Source organism: Chenopodium quinoa, unplaced genomic scaffold, assembly GCF_001683475.1.
Source record: "Chenopodium quinoa cultivar QQ74 unplaced genomic scaffold, ASM168347v1, whole genome shotgun sequence".
Classification (NCBI taxonomy): domain Eukaryota; kingdom Viridiplantae; phylum Streptophyta; class Magnoliopsida; order Caryophyllales; family Amaranthaceae; genus Chenopodium; species Chenopodium quinoa.
This window is the reverse complement of record NW_018745240.1, coordinates 2,167,087-2,191,734: the sequence shown is the minus strand read 5'-3', so window position 1 is coordinate 2,191,734 and position 24,648 is coordinate 2,167,087. Positions and strand designations below refer to the sequence as shown.

The following is a 24,648-nucleotide window of genomic DNA, read 5'->3' as shown; positions in this document are numbered from 1 at the left end:
ACAATCATGAATTCATGACCCAGACAGCTTATAAACCGAACCGGCATGATCCAAACCGTTCATAAACCGAACCAATTGGATTGTGTAAACCCTCCACTAAACCGGCCCATTTCAAACTGAACCGACATGATTCGCACCGTTTATAAACCGAACCGATATTGATCTGGGTAAACCCGCCCCTAAACCGACCCATTTCAAACCAAACTGGTTTGATCCAAACCGTTTGTAAACCGAACTGACATTGACCCGGGTAAACCCGCCGCCTAAACCGACCCGTATCAAACCGAACCGACATGATCCGAATCGTTTATAAACCGATCCGCTTATGACCCAAACCGAATTTAAACCGCAAAGAAATAAACCGAAACCAAACCGAGCCGTGACTAACCCAAACCGAACTAAACCGATCCGACAGCTAAACTAAACCGTTTCAATCCGAACCGCTCCAAACCGAAACCGACTCAAACCGAGGTCAAACCGAACCGCCAGACCGAAGTCCCACCCCTACCCTAATACAATCTAATGAAGATGTGTATTTGTAGGCTTCTAGTTGTAAATATAACTTCGTGGACACTTGAATACCCAGGAAGGAGATTTTTCCTTGCAAGTTCTTCAATTTTTTATTTTATAAGTTGGTAGTACAATAAACAAAAATCATACGAGTATAAAAAACAAAAACAAAAACCTGCAGGCCGGATTTCAAGGTTTAATAATTCAAACAATTACATTTTTTTTTTTTTTTGAAACAATGTTTGTTAATGTAATTGGTTGAATCTATTCAAAAAAAAAAAAAAAAAAAATTACACTAAAAAACATAATTCATAAATTTCTCATCCAATAATAGAGCACTCATACTCTCAGGCAGAAGACTCACTTGTAAATCCACACTACCCAGACCATCACAACCCGGAAAAGCTGTTAGCTTACCATCAGCCCTGTTGGTATACCCGGTCCAAATAGCCACCGGTTTACCAAGCCCGAATTCGGCTCCGGATAAATCAAACCTTGGTGAACCACCTATTACCACAAAATTAGTCCAAAGCGATATGAACCCAGGAGACTCAATTTTAGGACTCTGACCAGAAGATAGCACCAACGCTTCACGCGCTCATTTCTCATTTACAACATCTACCTCATCATGCATCAGCATGGTTGCGTAACTTAGCCCATTTTGTAGCAGTTCACCTGCCTTCGCAGTCGCGATTGCAGGCACGAAACAGTTGGCAAAGTGGTCAGGTGACAAGGGTGGGTCTAAACGAGACCTTATGTTTACTGCGGGCGCAATGCAAACTTTGTTTTTTCATTAGGTGGAATATTTCGAGCTCGGGTGATGCTCTGCCAGATAAACCCACATAAGGCTTTAAAAGATGACAGTTGTTGCCAACTGTTGTTGGCCTCGGCGTTCGCTTTAATCTTGAGTTTTGACATTGTTGCAGCTGACAGGTGGAAGACTCTTTCTCTTAGTTAGTGATCTTTGTCGAATCGGGTTATCAACTTGTTAGGCTCTTTGAATGGGAGTCTGATTGTTGGAAATCCTTCAGAAATTGATGGAGGGAACTTAATCACCGGTTTTCGTAGGATAGCATCTTTTATTCCTTCCCCTGAAACAAATATATTACTACCTTTGTTTTTTTTTTATGTGCAACTTTGAGATGAAATACGGTTCACGAGGCAAAAGATTAAGGGGTAAAGTTTAGAAAAAGTAAGTGGGTTTAATTAAAGTGGAAGGAGAGAGAAAGTGTGGACCACACTTTATTTTTTTGGTGGGAAATTTTGGCAGAAAGTACAATAGCCAATATTTCCCCCCAGAAACCCACCGAAAATTAAAAGGTGGGATTTTTTGGGGTAAAATTTTTGTTTCCCCCCTTTTTTTAAAAATTTCCAGCCAAAGTTATTTTTTTCCAAAATATTTAGGAGGCTACACAAACAGTCATGCCCCCATTTAATACTACCATTCAGCATTTAAGGAGGGAATAAAAGCATCCTCCATTGTCAACCATTAATTACAACCAATATTGTTTGAAGGTGGGTGAAACATTCCACCAAAAACAGAGTTTCTTCCCAAAAGATTAGCATTTCCTACCTAAACCGTTACGGTTTGCATAATTACACACTACCTACTGGTCAAAGCTTTACAAAAACAGGGCTGCTATGCTGTCCTTCCTGCACAGGTGGGTTTAGTGTTCATCTTCAACCCACACAACTCCGCAGAGCCCTGACTCCATCTCCCTGTGCTGGAAAACAGAAATGGCATAAAATGATGACTCTGTTTTTTTTTTATATCGAACACATTCTAAATGAAGAACAGATGGCAGAGTTATGGTTCGAGGAAGAAGAAGAAATGCAGGATGCAGGCATTTGGGAGTACGACTCTGAAGATGAAATCATGGATGGCAACCAAGAAGAACAACAACAGCAACAACAGACAGACACTGATGTTCAACACACACAAATGCAACAGCAAGCTGATGAAGGGACTCATAGTGTATGCAGAAAGCAATTAACATTGCAGCAAAGAAGGAAAATTGTAGATGCACTTTTAGTGAAAATGAACAATGGGACATTACCAAGGGGTCACATGAAGCAATTATCATCTGAATTCAATGTTCACAAATCAACAATCACAAGAATCTTCACAGACATAAAAAGGCAGCTGGCATTAGGGGACTTGATTGATGTCAGGAGTAAAAAAATTGGCAAAACAGGGAGAAAGCCATTGCAAATTTCTGATGAAACTCTCCAGTCAGTCCCACTACATTTAAGGCAGACAGAAAGGAGCTATGCAGGAGCATTGAAGATCAGTCTTAGTACAGTTCACAATTTGAAGAAGAGGGGAAGGCTAAGAACACACACATGCTGCAACAAACCATTGATGACATCAGACCATAAGGTTGTCAGAATAAGATGGATTTTGTCACATATAAATCCAGTTACAGGGAATGAGGACCCCACATTTGTTGACATAAGGAATGTCATACACTGTGATGAGAAATGGTTCTACTTGAACCTTGATAAAAGGAGGTTTTATCTACTGCCAAGTGAGGAGGATCCTTACATGGCAGTTCAGTCAAGAAGATTCAAGCTCAAGGCTATGTTCATGGCAATTATAGGGAAGCCATTATATGGCACAAATGGAGAAATGTTACATGATGGGAAGTATGGCATCTTCCCATTCACTGTCCAACAACTAGCACAGAAATCAAGCAAGAAAAGAGCAAGAGGGACTATGGAAACAAAGGCACTCCAGAAATATAAACAGAGAAGTAATCAGAGAGATGCTGCTAACAAGGGTCATTCCAGCAATCATGTCAAAGTGGCCTGAAAGTCTGGCCAAGGATGTGGTCATCCAATGGGACAATGCAAGGCCTCACCAAGTTCCTACAGATGCTGAGTTTCTAGCAGCAACAACAGCTAATGGCTTTAACATTCAATTTGTTTTCCAGCCAGCACAGTCACCTGACTTGAATGTCCTTGACTTAGGGCTTTTTAGGTCTATACAATATTTGCAATATCAGTCTTTTCCTAGGGACTTAGAGGAGCTGGTTGAAAAGGTCATACAGTCTTATGACACATTCAACCCCGATGTTAACAAGTACATCTGGGTAACATTGCAAAAATGCATGATTAAGATACTCAAGGCAGAAGGTGGTAACAAGTACAAAATACCACATATGAACAAAAAAAGGCTGGAAAACCTTGGCAATCTTCCAGAATTAGTAGAGGTTCAGAAAGAGGTAGTACTGGAGGCTGTGGACTACCTAAACACTATGTTTAGGCCAGCAAATCAAGGCAATGAAGAAGTCAATGAAGATTTGGAGGTGGATGCAGATTAGGGTACTCAATACAAGAACAAGACAACATATGGGCTGCCACACATAACCACTTCTTGTAGTAAGTTTCTTTATTTTGATTTTTCAAAAAATAGTTGAAGAATCAAGTGGTTAGGTGTATTTTGTTCATCACAATTATTCAAACAAGTAAGGCAGCTTGATGTAATGTCTTTAGATTATGATGTGGTCTTTTGTAAAGTTTTATGTTCATTACTCAAAGGTATTGTCTTTTGTACCCACATTTTTAATGGAATATGAATGACAAAGATAGACAATTTATGTGGGCACTCAATCCATCAGAGGGTTATATTGTTGAAAACTACACATATGCACAAGGGTACCTCAACAACAACAGCATTATGCATGTTGATGGAGCAATTCACTTGTGCATAGTGAAATTAAATGGAGTCCCTTCATCATGTGGATATGGGTAAGCTAAATATCATATCAAACTATGGGACTCAATACAAACCAGGAAACACAAGCCAATCACAGGGGAATCCTTTTAAGGGACTAACTAGGCAACAATGAACATGCACAAGACACCAGCCTCATCATTCATCAATCAAGTCCACCCAGCCAACATCAAACATAAGCCAAAATAGACCATGGGAATCAACAAAAACACAATCAACTACACACAGCCAAAATAAAAAATAAGCCAAAACAGTCCGTGCCAGTCAACAACATCACAATCTACTCCAGACAGGCAACATCAACCATAACCCAACATACTCCATGCCAATCAACAACAACACAATGAACTCCACACAGGCAACATCAACCATAACCCGACATACTCCATGCCAATCAACAACAACACAATGAACTCCACACATGCATAGATCAACATAACAAACAATTAAACCCCCAGATGTAACATAACCAACAACCCAACATGCAACCGGATCCAGTCAAACATTCCCACAACAGCAAACCCTAGTATCCAGCATAGATCAATATAACAAACAATTAAACCCTCATATTTAACATAACCAACAACCCAACAATCAACCAGAACCAGTCAAACATTCCCACAACAACAAACCCTAGTATCCAGCATAGATCAACACAACAAACAGTTAAACCCCCAGATTTAACATAACCAACAACCCAACAATCAACCAGAACCATTCAAGCATTCCCACAACAGCAAACCCTACTTTCCGCCATAGATCAACCCAACAAAAATTAGGACTCTTTTTTAATTAAAAACATTAACAAAAATTAGGGTTAGGAATCGTTACGCAAGGGTCAGTGCTCAGCCTCCTCATAAGAGGACAGCACCACGAAGTCGTAGACCGGCAACCCCCTCATACGCCTCAGCGCCACCATTGTCGCCTTCCTACGTGGCCTAATCTTCGGCGGAGGCCTGGAAGCCTTAAATCGGGCCTTGGGGGTGGGCGCAACACTGACCTCCACACTTTTGGAGTCCAGATCTACATCAACGACATCAAAATCAAGTTTTTTTGGGCCATGGGACTCGCCTTCACCCTCAACCCTCTTCTTATCCGCCTCGTCAATATTTTTCAGCACTTCCCCCAATGCCTTGAAGGTGGTCGGAGAACAACAACTTGGGCCATCTTCATGGGTGTACAGGCAACGAGGAAAATCATCGCCTCTGTTTAGATCGTTAATCAGGGACTTGATGTACTTAGCCTCACTTTGGGAGTCGGTGCCAATATAGGCGTCAACTAGTGGATCAAGGTCATTTAAGGCAATTGTGGAGTCTGGATTTCGAACGAAAGGGGAGGGAAAGGGGGATGACATGACTTTGGGACTGTGGATTTTGAAGGAAAGGACGAAGGACACGAAGAAGACCAAGAACACAACGAAGACGAAGAAACTGATCTAGGGTTCTAAAGAACTCTCTAGATCAGTTTAATAAAGGTGGTTGGGAAGATAAGGTAATTGTGTCCGTTGGGAGGAGTAAATGGAGGGAGTAATTAGGTTAGTCTAATTTAGGGGGTTTAATTATAAGTGAGGATTATGGGTAATGAGGGGTAAAAGTAAGAAGGTTATAATTTTTAATGAAGGGTAATATAGTAATTTAAAGGGTTTTTGTTTACCCAAAATAAAATGAAAAAAGAAAGTTGCACATAATAGTGAACGGACTAAAATGGCAAAAGTTGCACATAAAAAAAAAACGGAGGTAGTAGATAACATGTTAAGAAAATGAGAGAAAGATGTACCGTCAACTACACAATGGTTAATGCAACATCCGATAAACAACGCCCTTGTTTGGCCGTCGTGATTGGCTTGTCTCTCGCCAAGATCAAAAAATGACTGGATCACTAGTGGGACACACTAGGCGAAAAACATAAATAGGCGCCGGTTCAAACCACCTAATGGGCGCCGGTTTTGAACCGTTGAGTATTTAAGGGATGCCAAATCTCTAAAGATTTGGCACCGGTTCAAAACCGGTGGCTATTTAAAGATTTGGCACCGGTTAACCGGTGCTAAATACACTCTTTGGCACCGGTTATTGGCACCGGTTAACCGGTGCCAATACCCATGGCGTGCTTTTTTTTTATTTTTTATTTTTATTTGTTATTTCAGTACAATAGGCACCGGTTTGAAGCCTGAACCGGTGCCTTTAATTGTGTTTTTTTTCCGACAATAAATAATAATATTAATACTAATACTAATAATAATAATGAGAACTTGTACATCTTGCATTAATTCTACAAATATTATATAACAATAACGATAATAATAATAATTATTATTATAATATTATAATTAATAATAATAATAATAATAATTTGTAAATTGGAATAATAACAATACATAGATATTAATTAATTATCTCAAATGCAATACTATTTACAAACAATACTAATTTAAAAAAAAAGTGTCATAATTACAAACAATACTAATCAATAATGTAGTTAACAAGTTCAAATAGAAATGATATTTACAAGTTAAATGTGATGAAGGACGCCAACATGTCTCGAACTTCATTAAGTTCTTTGCTCGTCAACGGACCTCCCTTTTGTACCTTGCAAAACTTGGAATAAACAAAAAGTATGTTAGAATTAATTACTTAGGTTATGCACATAAAAATACATTCAGTTAGGGAAAAATTTATTACTTAGGCCTATTTGTCAACTAGGATGCCTATTTCCTACATTTCTTGTCAAATGAACTCATTCTTTCTCATAACATGTCATTATTACTTAGTTATAGGCGCCTAGGGCTTGAAATCACATGAAAGGAACAATTCAAGTGTTTTAAGACGCATTTCTTACATTTCTTGTCAAAACACATGTTAAGAGCAAATAAACTAAGTCAATGGCATATCTCATCAAGCTGTAGTGTGTCTGCACAATGACTCACTATGTCAAACATGAATCTCATCACGTATAAGCCACAATCAACTCCGTTATCTTGTTGTGTGCACTAGCATAGGAACAAAGTACATGAATCAAACATGCATATATATAAAATTAGTAACTTTTTACGCATTGTTTATTACGAAAATCACAATATCATGTGGCATTACCATCGGTGATTTCCATGTGGGACCTTGAGGAACTCGACAATTTATCTTCTTCATAACACTATAGAAAAGGAAGGTCAAATTTGATTAGTATGACTAATAAATGAGTTAGGTAATGATAATCAACACTAGGTAGCTTTATTTACTTTTACAGTATGGACTTCACGAGGAGCTTTTTTGGATGAGGCAATTAAGCTGAATCAAAAAGGATGATTGTGTTACTGGAAACACAAATCATCAGCAGGGTCCAATGCAAACTACATAAATTCACAATAGACAAAGAAATTAATTATTAGCCATGTACAACATATAATCAGGGGAAACAAATGAATTTGACATGGTTAGACATACTCCTCATAACATGGGGCCAATATGAACTTGTCTCCCGCACGCACTGATTCCTTAATAATCCGTTCAACATAGTACAACACGTCAGGGTGGTTGCCTAAGATTCTAGTAGTGGATATCTGCTCGGGGGATAACCACCCAACTTGACACGAACAATCAATGTCACGTAAGTGCTCTTGTAGTGCTCTGCATGCATGATAATAGAATATTAATGGAAAAATAAACGACAATCACCGCTAATTTGAATAACATACTTTGAGCGGCATTGAATTACCTCATGAATGTTTGAATAAGGGAAATGTTAAGCATTGATCCACTTAGAAATTCTTTCACATCTTCTTTGCTAAGCCATGCAATTGCATCGTCATCATAGTGGAATAATGCCTTAGGTAGTGCAACTTAAACGGGAGTGTCACTAGGCAACATACTAACACGGTTGTGTAGATAAGTTAAATCTTTAGAGAGCGATTGAAGGACCGTGTCTGCAACAAGTGGAATAGCTTGCATAGCTAAACCTCTTGAAGAGTTCTTCTTTGACGCTTTTTCACTCTTCGATCGTTGTTCACTCCTCTTCTTTGGCACCAGTTGATCAATGCTTTTAGGCTGCTCCACCCTCCTTCTATTTGAAGTTTGGCTTTTCTTCGAAATCTGATACAACAAATCTCGTAATTGGTTAGAAAATAAATCCATCCAACTCTTGGGAAGACAACTGGGCATAAACTAAAGAGTGAACCGAAAATCTTACCTCTTTGATCAACCTTACCCAATCACATGGCCAGTGCACAAAGATACCTTTCGCTTCCCAGAGTGCAATAATCCCATCCTCCTCTACGGGCACCGGTACTGGGATGTACTCGAACCCCGCAACCACAGAATTGATCCCGACCGAGTAATGTTGGGGCCTAAGCGGTCGCGAATGGACCGTACCACTAGTCGGTTGTGCACTAGCATACGCAACCAACTGCAAAGGTCCACTGTTTGATAGCCCCGGGTGTAGAAGTGCACAACAGGTCTCTTCCTACACCAATTTGGAAGATCACTTAAAATTAAAAACCAAACATATCACAAGTGGCCAAGCATCCACCAACAATCAAACAAAACCGAAAACAAAACAAGCGAAGGCAAAAAACTTTTCTAGTTAACACCACAACACCGAACTCACCTACACAAATAAGCAACACACACAGCAGAGAGAAGCAGCCAAACAACACAGAAAACAGCAACACAGCATCGAGCAAACACAGACACATCAACACTTAAACAGAAAACGACAACATAGCATCCTGCAAACAACATCACAGAATCAGAAACAGCAGCATAGAAACAGCAAGACAGCAACAGCAGCATAGAAACAGCAACAGAAACAAAAATAGAAACAAAAACAGCAACAAAAACAGAAATAGCAACAACAGCAGAAACAGAAACAGAATCAGCAACAGCAAAAGCAGCATAGAAACAACAACAGAAGCACAGAAACAGAAACAGCAACAGAAACAGAAGCAGTAGAAATAGAAACGGAAACAGCAACAACAACATAGAAACAGCAACAGCAGCACAGAAACAGCAGCAGCAGCAGCACAGAAACATCAACACAGCAACAACAGACACCTCAGCACAGCACAACAGACAACAGACGGCACAGCAGCATAGCAGACAACACAGCAGAATAGTAGTAGACAGCACAACACAGAAACAGAAACAGAAACAGAAACAGTAGCACGAATGATAGCAGATAGGCAGATCAGAAGCAGACAGCAGGCAAACACAGCTCAAAGCTCACATCAGATCACATCAGACACAACTCACTGTAGATCACAGCTTACAGCAGATCAGAAGCAGACAGCAGGCAGACACAGCTCACAGCTCACAGTAGGCAGACACAGCTCACAGAAACAGAAACAACAGACACAGAAACAGCACAACAGACACAGAAACAATAACAGAAACAGACAGTAGACACAGAAACAGCAATAGAAACAACATAACAGCAAGTAGCCAGCACAACAACATAGAAACAACAAGCAGCACAACAACACTTAAACAACACGTAACATAGCAACACAGAAACAGCAAGCAACACAGCAGATCAGAAACAACACAGCAGCATAGCAAAATAGAAACAGCAAGCACAATAGAAACTTACAAAGAACTAAACAAATTACCTGTAACTCTGGAAAGTGAACCGGTGTTGGAGTATGAAGCTCCCTCGAGTCCGCATGTGTAGGAGTACGAACTTGCAATAGTAAGTCAATAATGCCACGTTAGATCTCACGTAAATCAATATGCCAAAACTAATAGATCTGAAAATACCTCATCATCGTCTCCATGTATCTCATCATCGTCTCCTTGTATCTCATTTTATCCTTGTCCTTGTGGGTGACTACATGAGTCGACCAGTGTAGTCGAGGGGAAAGGCAAGCCCGGCAAGTTCAGTTTCTTCGCCCAAGCATTGAATTCTTCTCGCGTCTCGTTGCGTACTTGTTCCTTAATTGATGCCACCGTGGCATCCAAGTCAACCGGTGAGTTCACACTTGCTCGGAATCTTCTTGATTTGGTATATTCTGGACCCATTACCTTTTCCCATCCCAGCAAGGTCCCTCCCGCATCTAATACTCGTTCTGGATGGTAGGGCTTTCCCAAAGCTAAGGTGAAAGGGTCCTTCTTTACTGTTGGGACGAGCTTGCCTTCAACTAGTTCTTCAGTGTACTCAAGCTGTAGAAAAAACAAAAAGGCAACATGAATATAGTTAATGTTTATGCTAAAGCTTCAAAAAGTTCACTAGTTCATAGTTGCTTACGAGTTTATCTGCCATTTCTTTGGTTTTGGGAGCGTTGATGACCCATTTTCCGGTTTTCTTGTCATGCGAATGCAGAGAACAAATGAAATCGCCAGCACGACTCATCAACGTAGTGGTCGTGGAATCATAGGCTTCTTTGGAGGACCCTAGAAGCGCAGTGGGGTATACTCCCTCCTTCACCCATGTTTCCCTCCATTCACCAAATGTTTTAGGCCCCATACGATGGGTGTATTGCCTCTACAATGCATTTTTGGAATTTTGCTCCCTCAGTTCCAACATAATTACACATGTTAGTATCATTACTTAAGAAAGAGTTAATATATTATACAATTGTCATCAGATTTACTTAAACTTACAATTGCTTCCTTTTTACTTTTTTGAAGAACGAAAGCTTCCCAACCACATCCGCCTGTAAAGAATCAAGTGTACAAGGATCAAGCACTTTGCTGCATATTGTATTGAAAAACGAACAGAGGCTTGTAATAGCTTCCCTCACGTGCTTTGGTAAAATACCACGTATTGTAATTGGTAGGAATACTTGCATCAGAACATGACAATCGTGGGATTTCATACTTGTCAGCTTCAATTCTCCATTCAAGGATACAAATCTTTTCATGTTAGATGCATACCCTGATGGAACCTTAATGTTGTACAGACATGCACAAAACATCCGTTTTTCTACCCTTGACAATGTATAGCTGATAGGGTCGTAAAATATAATATTTATATATATTAAACTCTTGATGTTATATTGATTTTTTATAATTTAAGTGTATATTATGCAATTTTCCTTTCAAGACATGAGTTACTACTATTTATTTAATTGTCTACAGGAAGGAAAATTTCGGCACCAAATGGATTACTTTATATTTCCGGGCTAAGTCACACGTATTAATCTTATTTTTATAAAGTGGTCATTTGGTTTTATGTAGGGCTGGCAAACCCTGACCCGACACGAAAACCCGACCCGAACCCGACCCGAAGTTACTGAGAGAGACCCGAACCCGACCTGAACCGAACCCGAATAACCCGAATTCGACCCGATTTGACCCAAATTTCATATTTCGTAATAATATTAAGTTTTACACTATTTTTAATAGTTTCTAAGTATAACCCGAAATCGACCCGAAATCTGACCCGAACCCGACCTGCTGACCCGAATTGCCACCCCTAGTTTTATGGGATTGTATTTACAAAAGAAAACCCTTGAAAATAGCAGCAGCCTTCATGCATATGAATCCAACTATACTTCCTATACTGGCAACCGAAAATCAAGGACCCTCAAATCTCTTTAAAGCGAGATTCGCGGGATGATAAACTTCTCAAAGAAGAAGATGATAAATATGAAATTGGGAAGTTGTTGGAATTATAGAAGGTGGAGGCGTGAGATTCGGGCCAAATATTTTGAGGCCAATTTGGGGAAAATATACTTCCATCCCGTATATTTTTGCGGGGATATATATTTCCAACCCTTAATTTCTTGAGGGGGGCCGAATGGCACCAGAGAGGAAGAACAGCGAAGGAGAGCAACCTGCTTTGGGTGTTGTTCGCGACTACTTCCCATTCTCAGTTGTAGGAATTTGGTACTTTTAATTTACACTTTTAGTTTATAGATTTGCATGTAGTAATTTGGCAATTTATGATTTGTTGCAAATAAGTAATAGGATCTGCCAATTAGTTATGCTTTGGCTGTTTTATTCTTTTTGTTAAATTAGGTGGTTTAGAACAATATCAATTAGACTTTTGTTGAATGTTTTTACCGATTTTCATTTCGATTGTGTATGTCTGATTTAATAGTATGATTTATAAAACTTTCTTTGTTTTTATTTCAATTTTTAGTATGTTAGGCTAAATTTAATACGGGAAGGGAGATATATTATGCATTGGATTATTGTACTGTGAGAATAAGTATGTTGTGATTTGAGAATATTATGTTTATTTCTTGATTGGATTGATGATCTGTTTTTATTGATATGAATTAGTCAAGTTATATTTTAGACCGGCCATCTTTAGTATAGTTTGCTAATTTAATTGCTAGTGTAGTAACTTGTGATACGTAATTGTCCGGATTAGTACTCCTTAGTTGCAATCAGGTGTTTAATGGGTGACTAAAACTTGTTTTAACGCCTAAGATTATCAACCCTTTAAGTTGCACAAATCCGAGCTTGTGAGATTTGTGGCTTAAGTTAAGTTTCCTTGTTATTAATGATGCTAATTAATTGAGTCTAGAGAGCTTGTTCTAGATTGTTAGTTAGTTAGACAATATTCCAAGAGCATGTTTGGTTTATTTGCAATTAAGGGAAGTTTTGAATGCTTGTTTGTGTTCATTGGTTAACATTAAGATATAAATGTAATTTACATAATTCGATGACCACTCGATATTCCAATGTTATAATACATCTCCTGATCCCTGTTTCGTCATTCTTGATTTTGAGTAATTATTAATCCTGTTAATTTTATTTCTCCGTATCTATTTCATTTTCGAGTCTGTAGTTTAGTTAGCAGACCATATTATTCTTTCTTCTAAACAGGGGTTTCTAAAATACACAAGTTATAATTTGATAATCCAATTCTCTGTGGGATCGACCTTAGCTTACCCTACTACATTTTTAGGAGGTTAGATTTAGGTTTATTTTTGGTAGACACGCGACAGTCGTACCAGTAGCAAGCCGGAGGTAAATAAGCCTTGTCATCTTGGTATTTCCCGCATATTTCTTCTTCGACGCATCTGTGGCCTTTCCCTTTCCCTTGCTCTTCCCCTTTCCTTTATTCGAACTCATTTCATTTTCCGTTTCCTGTTCCTTTCCCTTTGTAACCTTTTTCTGAGCCCACAATTCTGGACGAACCCCCATCTTTTCCAATTCTAACTGTGCACCCTTTCCGTCCTTTGTTTTGCCTTGAATATTCATCAGCGTTCCCACGAGAGCATCACACACATTCTTCTCTATATGCATTACATCAAGACAATGCCTAACGTTATGTTCTTTCCAGTACGGAAGCTTCCAAAAGATTGATTCTTTATTGAAGAGAGAAGTTGAGTCCGCAGCTTTTTCTGTTTTCCCAAATACTGTTCATATACCCTTAACTCGAGCTTAAACCTCCTCACCAGTCAATGACCTAGGCGCAGTCCCCTCTTCCGCTTTCCCATCGAAAGCCTTTTTCTGCCTACGGTACGGGTGATCGCGCCTGAGCAACCTTCGAGTACGCACATACACCTCTTTATGACAATTATCAAGGTGTATGCTTGGGGTGTCATCAACACAAATGGGGCATGCTTTTTTTCCTTTGTTCTCGTAACCAGAAAAGTTGCCATATGCAGGAAAATCATTAACGGTCCACATAAGAGCTGCATGCAATGTGAACTTATCATTCTTATGAGCATAAAAAATGGAACCCCTTTCGTCCCACATCTTTCTCAAATCGTCAACAAGTGGCTCAAGATAAACATTTATGCCGTTTCCAGGTTGCCTTGGCCCCGTTATCAAAAGTGAAAGCATTACGTATTTCCGTTTCATGCACAACCAAGGAGGCAAATTGTAGATCACTAAAAGTATTGGCCATGTGCTGTGTTGAGTACTAAGAGTGCCAAATGGATTCATCCCGTCCGTGCACAAACCAAGCCTTAAATTTCTGACTTCATCACCAAATTCCCCAAACTTCATATTAATGTTCTTCCATTGCGGGGAGTCGGCTGGATGCTTCAGCATTCTGTTTTTCTTTCTTCCCTCTGCATGCCACCTTAAGTTTTTAGCGTCTTTTGGTGTTGAGAATAGACGCTTAAACCTTGGAATAATGGGAAGATACCACAACACCTTAGCAGGAGGTCCCTTCGTACCAACATTGCAACTCATGCGCTTGTAGCGCGACTTCTTGCATCGTGGACACTCCTCCAATTGTTCATATTCATTTCCATAAAGAATACAACCAATAGGACATGCATGTATCTTCTTATACTCCAAACCAAATAGACACATGAGCTTCTTTGTGTAATAGTAAGACTTAGGAATTTCATTCCCGTCGGGCAACATCTCACTTAACGCGGTCAACAAAGAAGTAAAACTATTGTCCGTCCACCCATGCTTCGACTTAATGTTAAAAAGTGTTAGCACGACTAATAGTTTGGAGTATTTTTTGCACCCAGGATACAAAGGCTTTTTAGAAGCCTCTGATAATGACTCAAACACGTCTTCATCCTCGACCTCATCCACCTGATCATCCTCAAATCCATCCTCATCACCATTATCAATAATATGTTCATCATTCTTGTATTCCTCGTCCACACGAATGTCATTGCTTCTATCATCATGCACATCATTCCCATCAACATTTCCACTGTACTCTCCTTCTTCACCGTGCAAAATCCACACATGGTATTTAAGCCTAAACCCATGACAAACTACATGATCTCTAATGATATCAACACGATTGACCACCTTCACATTATCACAATCAACACAAGGACAATAGAGCCAATCGACACCCATTCTACACTGATAAGATGAAGCCCTCTCGCAAAACTCTTGAACCCCATCAAAGAATTCCAATGTATCACGTCTACCATACATCCAACCACGATCCTTCTCCATTAAGTAAATTGTCTCTAAACATGGCAACATATTACGAATAATGTATAATTGCTACATCAATTATATATGTAAATCAAATTCAAACACACACCATGCATATAACATTCATATAGATACAAAAATGCATATATGCTTCCAAAGGGTCCTTATCACTCCAACCTAACTCATTCTTGAACGTGTAATCTCACTAGTGAATGTATGTCGACTTTCCAATTTTTAAGGATAATCCGGCAGCATTTCCCCCCAGTTCTCCAAGTACACGATGTAGGTAATAACTTACCCACATATGTACCCAGAGAACATGGTGAGGAAATGGTAAGCCAAGATGTTCCTTAAAATCGAAAAAAAAGACATACATTTACTACCTAAGTGAGAGTAAACGTTCAAGAACAGTCCAACCGGGGACTATTCAATACTTTCTCCTAATGAGAAAGCCTTAAATGGGTATCTAGGCATATGATGATGCAAGCATTTCATATATTGTTGTATTTATTTGTCATTAAATAATACACAAGTCGTAATAGCATGAAAAAACTTTTATTAAACAATAAAGAGAAAGAAATATATATAGCTTAGAGAAGTTTCTAATTCATATCAATATAGCAAGTACAATGGATGTATTCTTTCTAACTTCCCACTTGAGCTAAATATGTAGTCTTCAAGCTAAACTTGTACTTCAATTCACATATGAATCTATAAAAACACAAAAAGAAAAAACAAAACAAAAAACAAAAGTTAGTAAGTATGAGAAATGGATAATAAGAAAAAATAGGGGCATATGATTAAGGAATGAGAGAGAAAATGGGGATAGATTATGCAAAAGCTAGCAATTGTAGCAACCACGCACGACTAATTAATCACCCTCCGTAACACCCCACACACAGGCCACCACCTTGATACACCACCACTCGGCAGCACCACCCAGTGTAAGTCGCCAACACCAACCATACAAGCACCGCCCAACCACCACGCACTCACCTCAATTGCTCCACTAGGCTGTTGCAACCACACTCTTTTTTTTATCTAGTTCAGGTATGACAGCTTAACGTTCCATACGGTACCCAAGAAAGGTATTTTTTCTTAGTTGCTACCTAAGGATACTAACACTCATAAACAATCCAAAAAGCCTTAACCACACAGAATAACGAACCTTGGTTTCTCACATAACTTATATCTAACAGTAAAGACCAACCAATACAGATTCTCTCACTAGCATTTGGCAAGTTTATTTGGTCTAGATGAACAAATTTTCACCCATTTAATAACAAGTAGCTAAATTAGGATAAGGAAGCATGAACTTAATGCATATAAAATAATTGTCATATCTTACAGTATTAGCATAATTTGTTCTATTCAAGCAACATACTGACATACACAATAAATAACAGAACTCAAAAATCGAAACAAGAACTTACATTTCATAACCATATACAAGTATGTGGAGGGGGAACCATGCGTGTTTAATTGACAAACCGTAGATTACAAGAAACTTATAATTACTAAATTGAAAAGCAAATCCTCAAAAAACCCAAGAATGCGAAAGAATTCGAAATTTTAAAGAAACCACAAAAAAAAAAAAAAAAAAAAAAAACTTACCTCAAAGCTGCTTCAATGGAGGAAAGATAGATATGGAGTGATGACAAGGTGGTGCTGCGGCAATTGCTTCAATGGAAGTGAGAAAGCTCGGACACCACTTCAATGGAGTAAGTGAAACCTAGGGCTAAGAGATGGTGGAAGCTAAGAGAAGAGGGAAAAACGAGGGAAGCAAATGAAATGAAAAAAGAAGAAGAAAGACGTTGCGTATAGTGTATAACCCGGGTTTTTTTTTTTTCAAATATGGCACTGGTTTAAATCGGTGCTAATTACCATAGTTGGACCGGTTTAGGGGCGAACCGGTGCCAACTCTATTCCATACTTTTTTTTAAAAAAAAAACAAAGAAAATTGGCACCGGTTTGTACCGGTGCTAATTAAATGATTGGGCACTGGTTTGGTTGGAACCGGTGCCAACACTGAATTTTTCAATTTCGCCCATTTCTTTTGGCACCGGTTTTCAAGAAACGGTGCTAAAGGGGGGTGCCTATTTCATTTTTTCTACTAGTGACATATGTGCTAGTATTAACCATGTTATCAACACTGACGTCTACTGAGGAAGCATGGATGAGCCTAGCTCCGAGGCCGGATTTGCAATCAACGAAGATAAAGCAACTATGCTGTTCGTCGTAGGTTTTGGTAACAAGACGACCAGCTAAAGGATAAAAGTGAACAAGAGCATGAGAGAGAGAGAGTTTAAGGTTGTCAAAGAAATTTTTAGATTTGTAAGATGAGGTACTAAATAAGAGACCATATTGTGTGTTACGTACTGATAGCAAATTGAAGGCTAAAGGACTTAGGTAATGGTATCTTTCAGAGTCGTCGACGTCGGATTTCGGTCGGACAAAGCATTCTTTAATAAGCTTAACCGGAGACATTTTAATGTTTCGGCCAATAATTCGGAAATTGTGGTGGCAAAAGTTGTATGGCTTGGTTCAACTTTTTATAGTGAGAAGAATTTTGGGAAATAACGCAATGGTAAATTAAACTAATTACTTTGCCAGCTAATTTTTACACCTCCATTTCTTATTAATTGTAACGAGTGCATTTCAGCGCATAGTTGCTATGCATTTATAAAGCATATAAGAGCGTAAAAATGTAAATTTGGCAAGCTATTGAAAAAACAAGCTGAATCTATAGTGGTACATTATAATGTATCATTATATATCATTATGCATGTATAATGTACCATTAAAGTATAAGTCGTCTTAATAATACTTTTTGTGTGCAATTATGCATGTAGTAGTACTTTTTACCATTCTATAGGTTGAATATTTTCCTCTTAAATACTTACCACCTGTCACCTATCATGCATATAAGGACACATTTTTCAATCCTATATGTTTGTTAATAAATAATAGCTATGCGCTAAGAGTTAACCAACTGTAGAAAAAAGGTATTATTGTAAGATATTACTCCCCTGAATTATTATTATAAAACGTCCATTTTGCAACACTCTGTAAATTATATCTTACACACATTATGATAAATTATTGAAATACTACATCCAAATCTTCTTCCTTGCTTGTTATTGCCTCATGAGCAGAGTTCGATAATGACAAAGAAGAAACAAGTGCCTTGTAGTATACACTATACACTATGGAGTAGCTTAATATCACCCATTATCTTCTCCTTACTTTTTTTTTTTTTTTTTTTATTCCTTAATTACAGATTTTTTGTGATTCAAATTTCAAGCCTTTGGCCCAAAATTATCACTATCTATCAAATACCACCTCAATTGAGAATTAAATGTAACATTTTTTTTTTGCTTTTTAGTTTTTTTTTAAAGGAAAATTGATTGCAACACTTTAAATTTTACACAATTTTTATAGTAAATATATTTTCTTTTATTTTTGGAAGCCACTAAATATATTTTCTAATATATAAAAACTTATAATTTTAAGTAAAATGTATTTAGATTAATTGTTATGTATTTTTTCATCATATTAACTTTCTTAATACTTGTATATAATTCCAAATATTAATGATTCAAATGGTGCTATGACATGTGTACTAGTTAAATTTTTGTTATTAATCTAATCGAAAGGTAAATCAAAAGTGAAAGGTATGTATTGCAATACTATAGTCTATGCTAGTAAGATTTAGGCGCTGATATTACGAAAAAAAAAGTCATTTCCAAGGCAAATTATTTATCTGCTCGTAATCTTTAAATATGTCAAACTTTATTAATTCAATAAAGGGATAAAATACTTTCTTTTATTTTGAAGACAAGGGATAAAATACTTTGTAATCTTTTAATAATCCTTTTTTTGCCAATAACAACTAAATTACTTGATTCTCGCATATACCAAATCGGCAAATCATGAGTATGATTTGCATCTAAAATCTACCTTCATCACATCATCTTTATTCTTTAAATATTTTTTAGGAGTCTTTCTTATTGGGTTCTTGTTTTATATTTTTAAGAAAATACACAACATTCTTATTTGTTTTTTCTGGGGCATTTTTGAGCAACCTTCATTATTTGCCTTGTATAGACCCACAGTCGGTCTTTATACCGTCTGGGGAACTTTTGAACAATCTTCATTGATACAGCTTGGGGTATCTTTGGACGATGTTTAATTTGAATTCATTAGACTCTCAGCAGGTCTTTATACCATCTAGGGGATCTTTGAGTAAGCTTCTTTGATACCGTTTGGGGTATCTTTGAGTGATTTTCTTCAAAAAAAAAATGCCTGACTGTTTGTTTTATGCTTCAGCTTTTCATACACAACCAGACTGCTTCGCCTATGGCCTCTTCTAGCCATACTTTGGGATTTCAGCCAAGTCTACTACAAACATCTTCACAAATTCAAGGTATTGCCTTTGCCCCTTGCAACTTTTTTGAGTTTACCGGTTGTATAGGTTGTTAGAGAATAATAGACTCTCCCAACACACACACGGCACGGCCTAGGGAAGTTGTCAACCGTTCACCGGATACGGCTGAATCTAGGACTGGGGATGCCGTTTAGGGGGTGTTTGGACCATCCTTACTCTTCTACGAATCCGACCGTCTCTGTTCATGTGCCGGACAGAATGGCTTGGACAAGGAAAATGGTTGTTGACCTTGAGTACCAATCAAATGATTCAGCCGGAACTCCGGTTGAAGATGTTCCTTTTGCCCAACCGGGCGTCCCGAGTACGCCAGGTGATGAGATCCTTGAGGAATCCGGGAGCTCAGGCGGTGAGGAAACCGACCAGGAATCCGGCTCAACTGAGTCTACAATGACGCCGGATGCCCCTCAAGATGATGAGGAGGCTTACAGTTGGCCTTCAGCAAATAATCCAACGGAGGCGCACATGAGCGCCCGGGATGTTGTGACATTAAACGCAACCCTCCCTGCTTTTTTGGAGAAGCGCCCTGTAGGGGTCGGATGGGAGGTCGGCGTCCCGCCTGCTGATGCAACCGTCGTCTGGGATAACGACTTGAAACATGCCGACAATTATTTCGGCTTCTATGAGGCGGCATTCAAAGCCGGCCTCCTATTCCCCCTCCACAGAACCATCAAAGCCATTCTAAGGGGTTACAACCTTGGAGTCTGGCACCTAACACCCAATTCTTGGGTGAACATCATTGGATACATAGCCGCCTGCGAGATGTAGGACGTGACGCCTAGTTGGGAGGTGTTCGCGCATATGCACTACCTGAGCCGTGCCCCAGGCGGCTGGAATGCGTGGTACACACTGACCATGCATCCGGAATATATGATGACATTGGAGAAGCCCTCAAAATGGACAAGTTGGAAAAGCAAATTTTATTTCGTCTCTTCCCCATCTACGACTGCTAATCACCGGATGCGCCGTTACAAGAAGAACCTGGCTCTATTAGGAAAGAAATGCGCCCTTCCCCGGATACCGGCTGAAGCCTAGGATGCCATTATGGAGCTGAGGTTGTTCAAGAAAGCTACCATGCCACTTGATGGTGGGACACAAATCATTGTCCCCAAATTCTGGATCCCTCACCCGGACTGGTTCAGAGACGAGGCGTTTCTATCCGCCTGCGCCCTTAGCACTTTTTGGGACAAACGTAGGTTTACTACTTAACCGACATGTTTTGCCGCCTGTATGGTGTTTGAATGCTCTAATAATTTTTCTTTACTATTTTGCAGAGAAAGGACTTGAGATGACTCCACCAGAGAAAATGCCGGCTAAGTCAACCGCCGAAATAAGGAAGGAGCAACTCGAGTAGAAACGGGCCGAACTTGCGGCTAGAGGCGGTGGGGTAAGCACCGACTGACATTTCACCGTCTGTATGTCTTGCAAACAATTTTGATTCTAACTTGTTGCTTTGGTATCTTTTGCACACGGGGAGTCAGAACGTTACCTGCTCCTTAAGGCAGATGGTGAGGAGGCCGGGGGAGGAACTCCCTCAGCCTGCTTCACAGAGGCGAAGGGTCTCAAGCGGCCCCGCACCAACCTCAGCCGGTAGAACACCGACTCCTGATAGGCCCACAACCGCAGGCAAAAGTCTGCAAAGCCTGGGTCTAAGCTCAGGGCCGGCTGAGGCCGGATCTAAGGAGCTTGTGGTTCCTTCTGGCCGGGTGCTTGCTGTTGCATCTGGCTCAAATGCGGCTGGGGGTGGGGGCACCCCTCAGCCTGATAACCAAGGTATGGATTTTGCTTTTGACCCCCCCGGCCGCTTGGGCCAGTTCGAGTCAAGTCTCATGCTTCTCAGTCAGGAGATTCTTCCGAGAACCGGCTGAATATAGGAGCCGCTTATGCCCAACACTTAACCAATATCTCTCATGATGCAGATACCGCTTCTCGTTGGCCAGATATAAAAAATTACGCCAAGAGAATGGTGAGGACCCTCACCCGGTCCGAGAAGGAGGTAGTGCCGGGTGTCAACCAGGTCAACCTTGACCGCATCACCTCACTGCTAGATGAGGTAAAATACCAGTTGGGATAGCTTTGTGAAATTTTGCTGATTTACCGGATGGGATACTTTTGTGCAAAATTGCTAATTGCCGGTTTGTCTAAAACTAATTTCTTTTCCAGCTGACTCTGCAGGTGTTGCTGAGGGTGGATGGGATGAAGACCCCCTTGCGGAAGAAGCAAAAGGAGATAAGGGATGCCCAGAAACGGGCAGCCGAATTAATTGATGTTTGTCAATACAACTCCCTAATGCTTGAAATCAAAACTAAAGCCAGGGAGATGAAACAGGAGGAACTCATCCGGGAGCTTACGGCTGCTGCTGACACAGCCAAGCAAACTGCCGCCGACCGGCAACTCCAAATTGACCAACTCAAAGCAGACATCGATGCTTTGAAGGAGGCTGAAAAGGAGAGGGTTGGGTTGAAGGACGAGGTCACCCGGCTAAGGGAAGAGCTGGACAAGACCAAGGACGAGCTGGTTAAGACTAAGAAGGAGCATCTGGGCCAGCTGTCGACTGAGCAGAACTGGCTGGTGACTGAGAATGAGCGCGACTATGAAGCGCGCATGAAGATGGCATTGTCCATGATCCACCCAGGCACCGACTATGCTTACATCGACTTGAGGTACAGATACGCAAAAGAGCTTTTTGATACTCAAGTACTCGGGCTTCAGCAGCCGGCGCCCTTTGAGGAATGGGCCGGCGCAGAAGAGGAACAGGCGGCAGAGAATGTACCGGGTGTGGCTGGAGAAGCCCAAACCCAGGAAACTCAAGGAGCCCCTCCAGCCGGTCAAGACCAGCTGTCTGAGCAGCAACATCAAAAACAACAGCAGCAACAATAGCTTTCATCTTTTTAACTCCTTTATTCCGGCCTGCGTGCCGTGTATTTCTGTATTACTTTTCTCCGGACAGGGGTCCGGCTAACATTTGAATTTAATTTTTATATATATATATATATATATATATATATATATATATATATATGCCGACTGAGTCGGTTTTCTTTGCCACTGTTTGTTTTAGTTTTTTGCAATTTTGCCTTGAATGATTTTTTTGTTTCAGTTTGAATTGATATATGCCGGATGCAATAACCCTGTCTGCCCCTGGATGGGTGTTTGCTTTTATTTACCAACTCTAAGTAGGCAACCTTCCATAAGCATCCGAATGAAGGAATAGACGGTCCTTAACCGGCTTAAAACTGGATTAACCCAAGTTGAATCTGCCGGCTGTGCCAGCTAAATCAAACTCAGGTTACGCGCTTGCCCGGCTGCAGGTTGCCCCTTGGGTGCCCGAACATATCGTTTTGTTGGTATGCAGGCGGCCTGTGGCCGAACGTATGCATTTCAAACAAGTGCAAATATCGTGACAAGGTTTTGACCTTACTAATGGAGAACGTAGCTGACTGTAATGCTTTTTGGCAAAAGTCAGTTGCGTACTAAAGTATAGCTCACCGCCTGTATTGCCTTGGGGCAATAGCCAGGTGGATCTTGAGGTCAACAAGGTTCGACCTTACGTATGAGAGCTTAAACCGGTTGTGGTGCTTTTTGGCAAAAGCCAGCTGCTGATCAAGATTGATTTCACCGTCTGTATTACTTAGGGGCAATAGCCAGTTGCAATCTGTGATATTATTCACCGGCTGTATTGCCCCCTTGGGGCGGTGAGCTAGGTGAATTTTGAAGTCAACAGGATTGAGCTTCTAAATGGGGGCTGGAGCCGGCTGTAGGGCTTTTGGGCAAAAAATAGCTTAACAAGATTTCATTCACCGTCTGTATTTCCTTGGGGCAATAACCGGGTGTATCTTGATTGTGATAGGTCATTTGAACGACCATGGGTTATCCTTAACCTAATCGGTTAAAGCCGTTTGAGTTTATAACACGTAGAACAATGTACCACCCGGAAGGGAGATGTTCTCTTCGACGAATTCAACCGAATGGGCGTCGCCGGATGCCTGCTCATGCCTGCTGGCCTTGGGCCTTTTGAATAGCTAAGGTAGGTACTTAGCCTTCTACTCATTTTGAGCAAACGGGTGCCCGGTTGTGCATTGCACACGTGGGACTTGGAAGGTGCCCGGTTGTGCATTGCACATGGGACTTGGAAGATGCCCGGTTGTGCATTGCACATGGGACTTAACAGGTGCCCGGTTGTGCATTGTACATGGGACTTAATATAAAAACAACTAAAATAAAGTATTCTTTTCATTAATATACTCTAATTACAAAAATATTTACAACTCCTTAGAAGTAGTAGTTTTTCAAGTTATCTACAATCCAGGTTCTGGCCAGCTGCTTGCCGTCTGGTGTTTCCAAGCGGTAGGTGCCGCCTCTAAGTTCTTCAAAAATCCAGTAGGGTCCTTCCCAATTAGGGGTTAGCTTCCCTTATTCATTCTCCCTACCGGTTGCCTCCACTATTGATAGCATAAAGTCCCCCACTTTGAGGGGCCATTGTGTACTCTTTTGTTGTAGGCCCTCGTCATTCTCGGACGGTATATCTCATGAGGCAAGGCGGCATTGCCTCTGCATTTTGGGAGTGAATCCAATGCAATACGCATGGCCTCCCAATTAGCCTCTTCATCATAAAGCATGACTCGGAGTGTTGGCTCATAAAGTTCGATTGGCAGGGCGACTTCAGTGCCGTATGTTATGAGAAACGGGGTTTCACCGGTTGCCCCCTTTTCAGTTGTTCTGATGGCCCAAAGGACGTGAGGTAACTCATCCGCCCAAAGACCGCCAACTCTTTCAATCCTCTTTTTTATGCCGTCTGAGATGACTTTGTTGAAGGCTTCAACTTGACCGTTTGCTTGGGGCCGGCCAACGGATGCAAAACAATGTGAGATCCCTTGATCTCCCAACCAACTCTTGAGGGTAGGCGTTTCAAACTGAGGGTCATTGTCAAAGACCATGGACATAGTAACCCCAAACCGGGTGATGATGTTTCTCTAAATGAAGGAGATGACATCCTTTGTCTTGATGCCTTTGATCGCCTCTGCCTCAACCCATTTGGTGAAGTAGTCTACAGCCACTAGAATGTATCTTCTTCCGCCTGAGGCAGACGTATAAGGACCTAAGATGTCCATGCCCCATTGTGCAAATGAAACCGGGGTGTAAATAGCCGTCAGGTCTGT

General features: G+C 40.3%; 2 protein-coding genes and 1 pseudogene across 2 annotated transcripts; 1 reads left to right on the top strand and 2 right to left on the bottom strand.

The window, feature by feature from the left end:
• Window positions 1–325: 325 nt before the first annotated feature.
• Window positions 326–1,629, bottom strand: LOC110711206 (annotated as a pseudogene).
• A 679-nt stretch (window positions 1,630–2,308) lies between these two features.
• Window positions 2,309–3,833, top strand: LOC110711205. Its single transcript, XM_021889584.1, has 2 exons — window positions 2,309–3,307; window positions 3,444–3,833. The coding sequence occupies exons 1-2, from the start codon at window positions 2,309–2,311 to the stop codon at window positions 3,831–3,833; spliced, it is 1,389 nt and encodes a 462-aa protein (XP_021745276.1).
• Window positions 3,834–5,645: 1,812 nt separating this feature from the next.
• Window positions 5,646–17,711, bottom strand: LOC110711155 (protein ENHANCED PSEUDOMONAS SUSCEPTIBILTY 1-like). Its single transcript, XM_021889536.1, has 2 exons — window positions 17,167–17,711; window positions 5,646–6,137 (listed from the first exon to the last, which is right to left on the bottom strand). The coding sequence occupies exons 1-2, from the start codon at window positions 17,530–17,532 to the stop codon at window positions 5,805–5,807; spliced, it is 699 nt and encodes a 232-aa protein (XP_021745228.1). The 5' UTR covers window positions 17,533–17,711; the 3' UTR covers window positions 5,646–5,804.
• Window positions 17,712–24,648: the final 6,937 nt, after the last annotated feature.

Excerpts from the sequence above, each read along its gene's own strand:
- LOC110711155 (XM_021889536.1), bottom strand. The coding sequence starts at position 17,532 with ATGTCTCCGGTTAAGCTTATTAAAGAATGCTTTGTCCGACCGAAATCC. Across the intron at positions 6,138-17,166 it reads TGGTTAATACTAGCACATAT|TGTGTCCCACTAGTGATCCA; the intron begins GTCACTAGTAGA and ends TTTTTCGCCTAG.
- LOC110711205 (XM_021889584.1), top strand. The coding sequence starts at position 2,309 with ATGGCAGAGTTATGGTTCGAGGAAGAAGAAGAAATGCAGGATGCAGGC. Across the intron at positions 3,308-3,443 it reads AGGGTCATTCCAGCAATCAT|CCAGCACAGTCACCTGACTT; the intron begins GTCAAAGTGGCC and ends TTTGTTTTCCAG.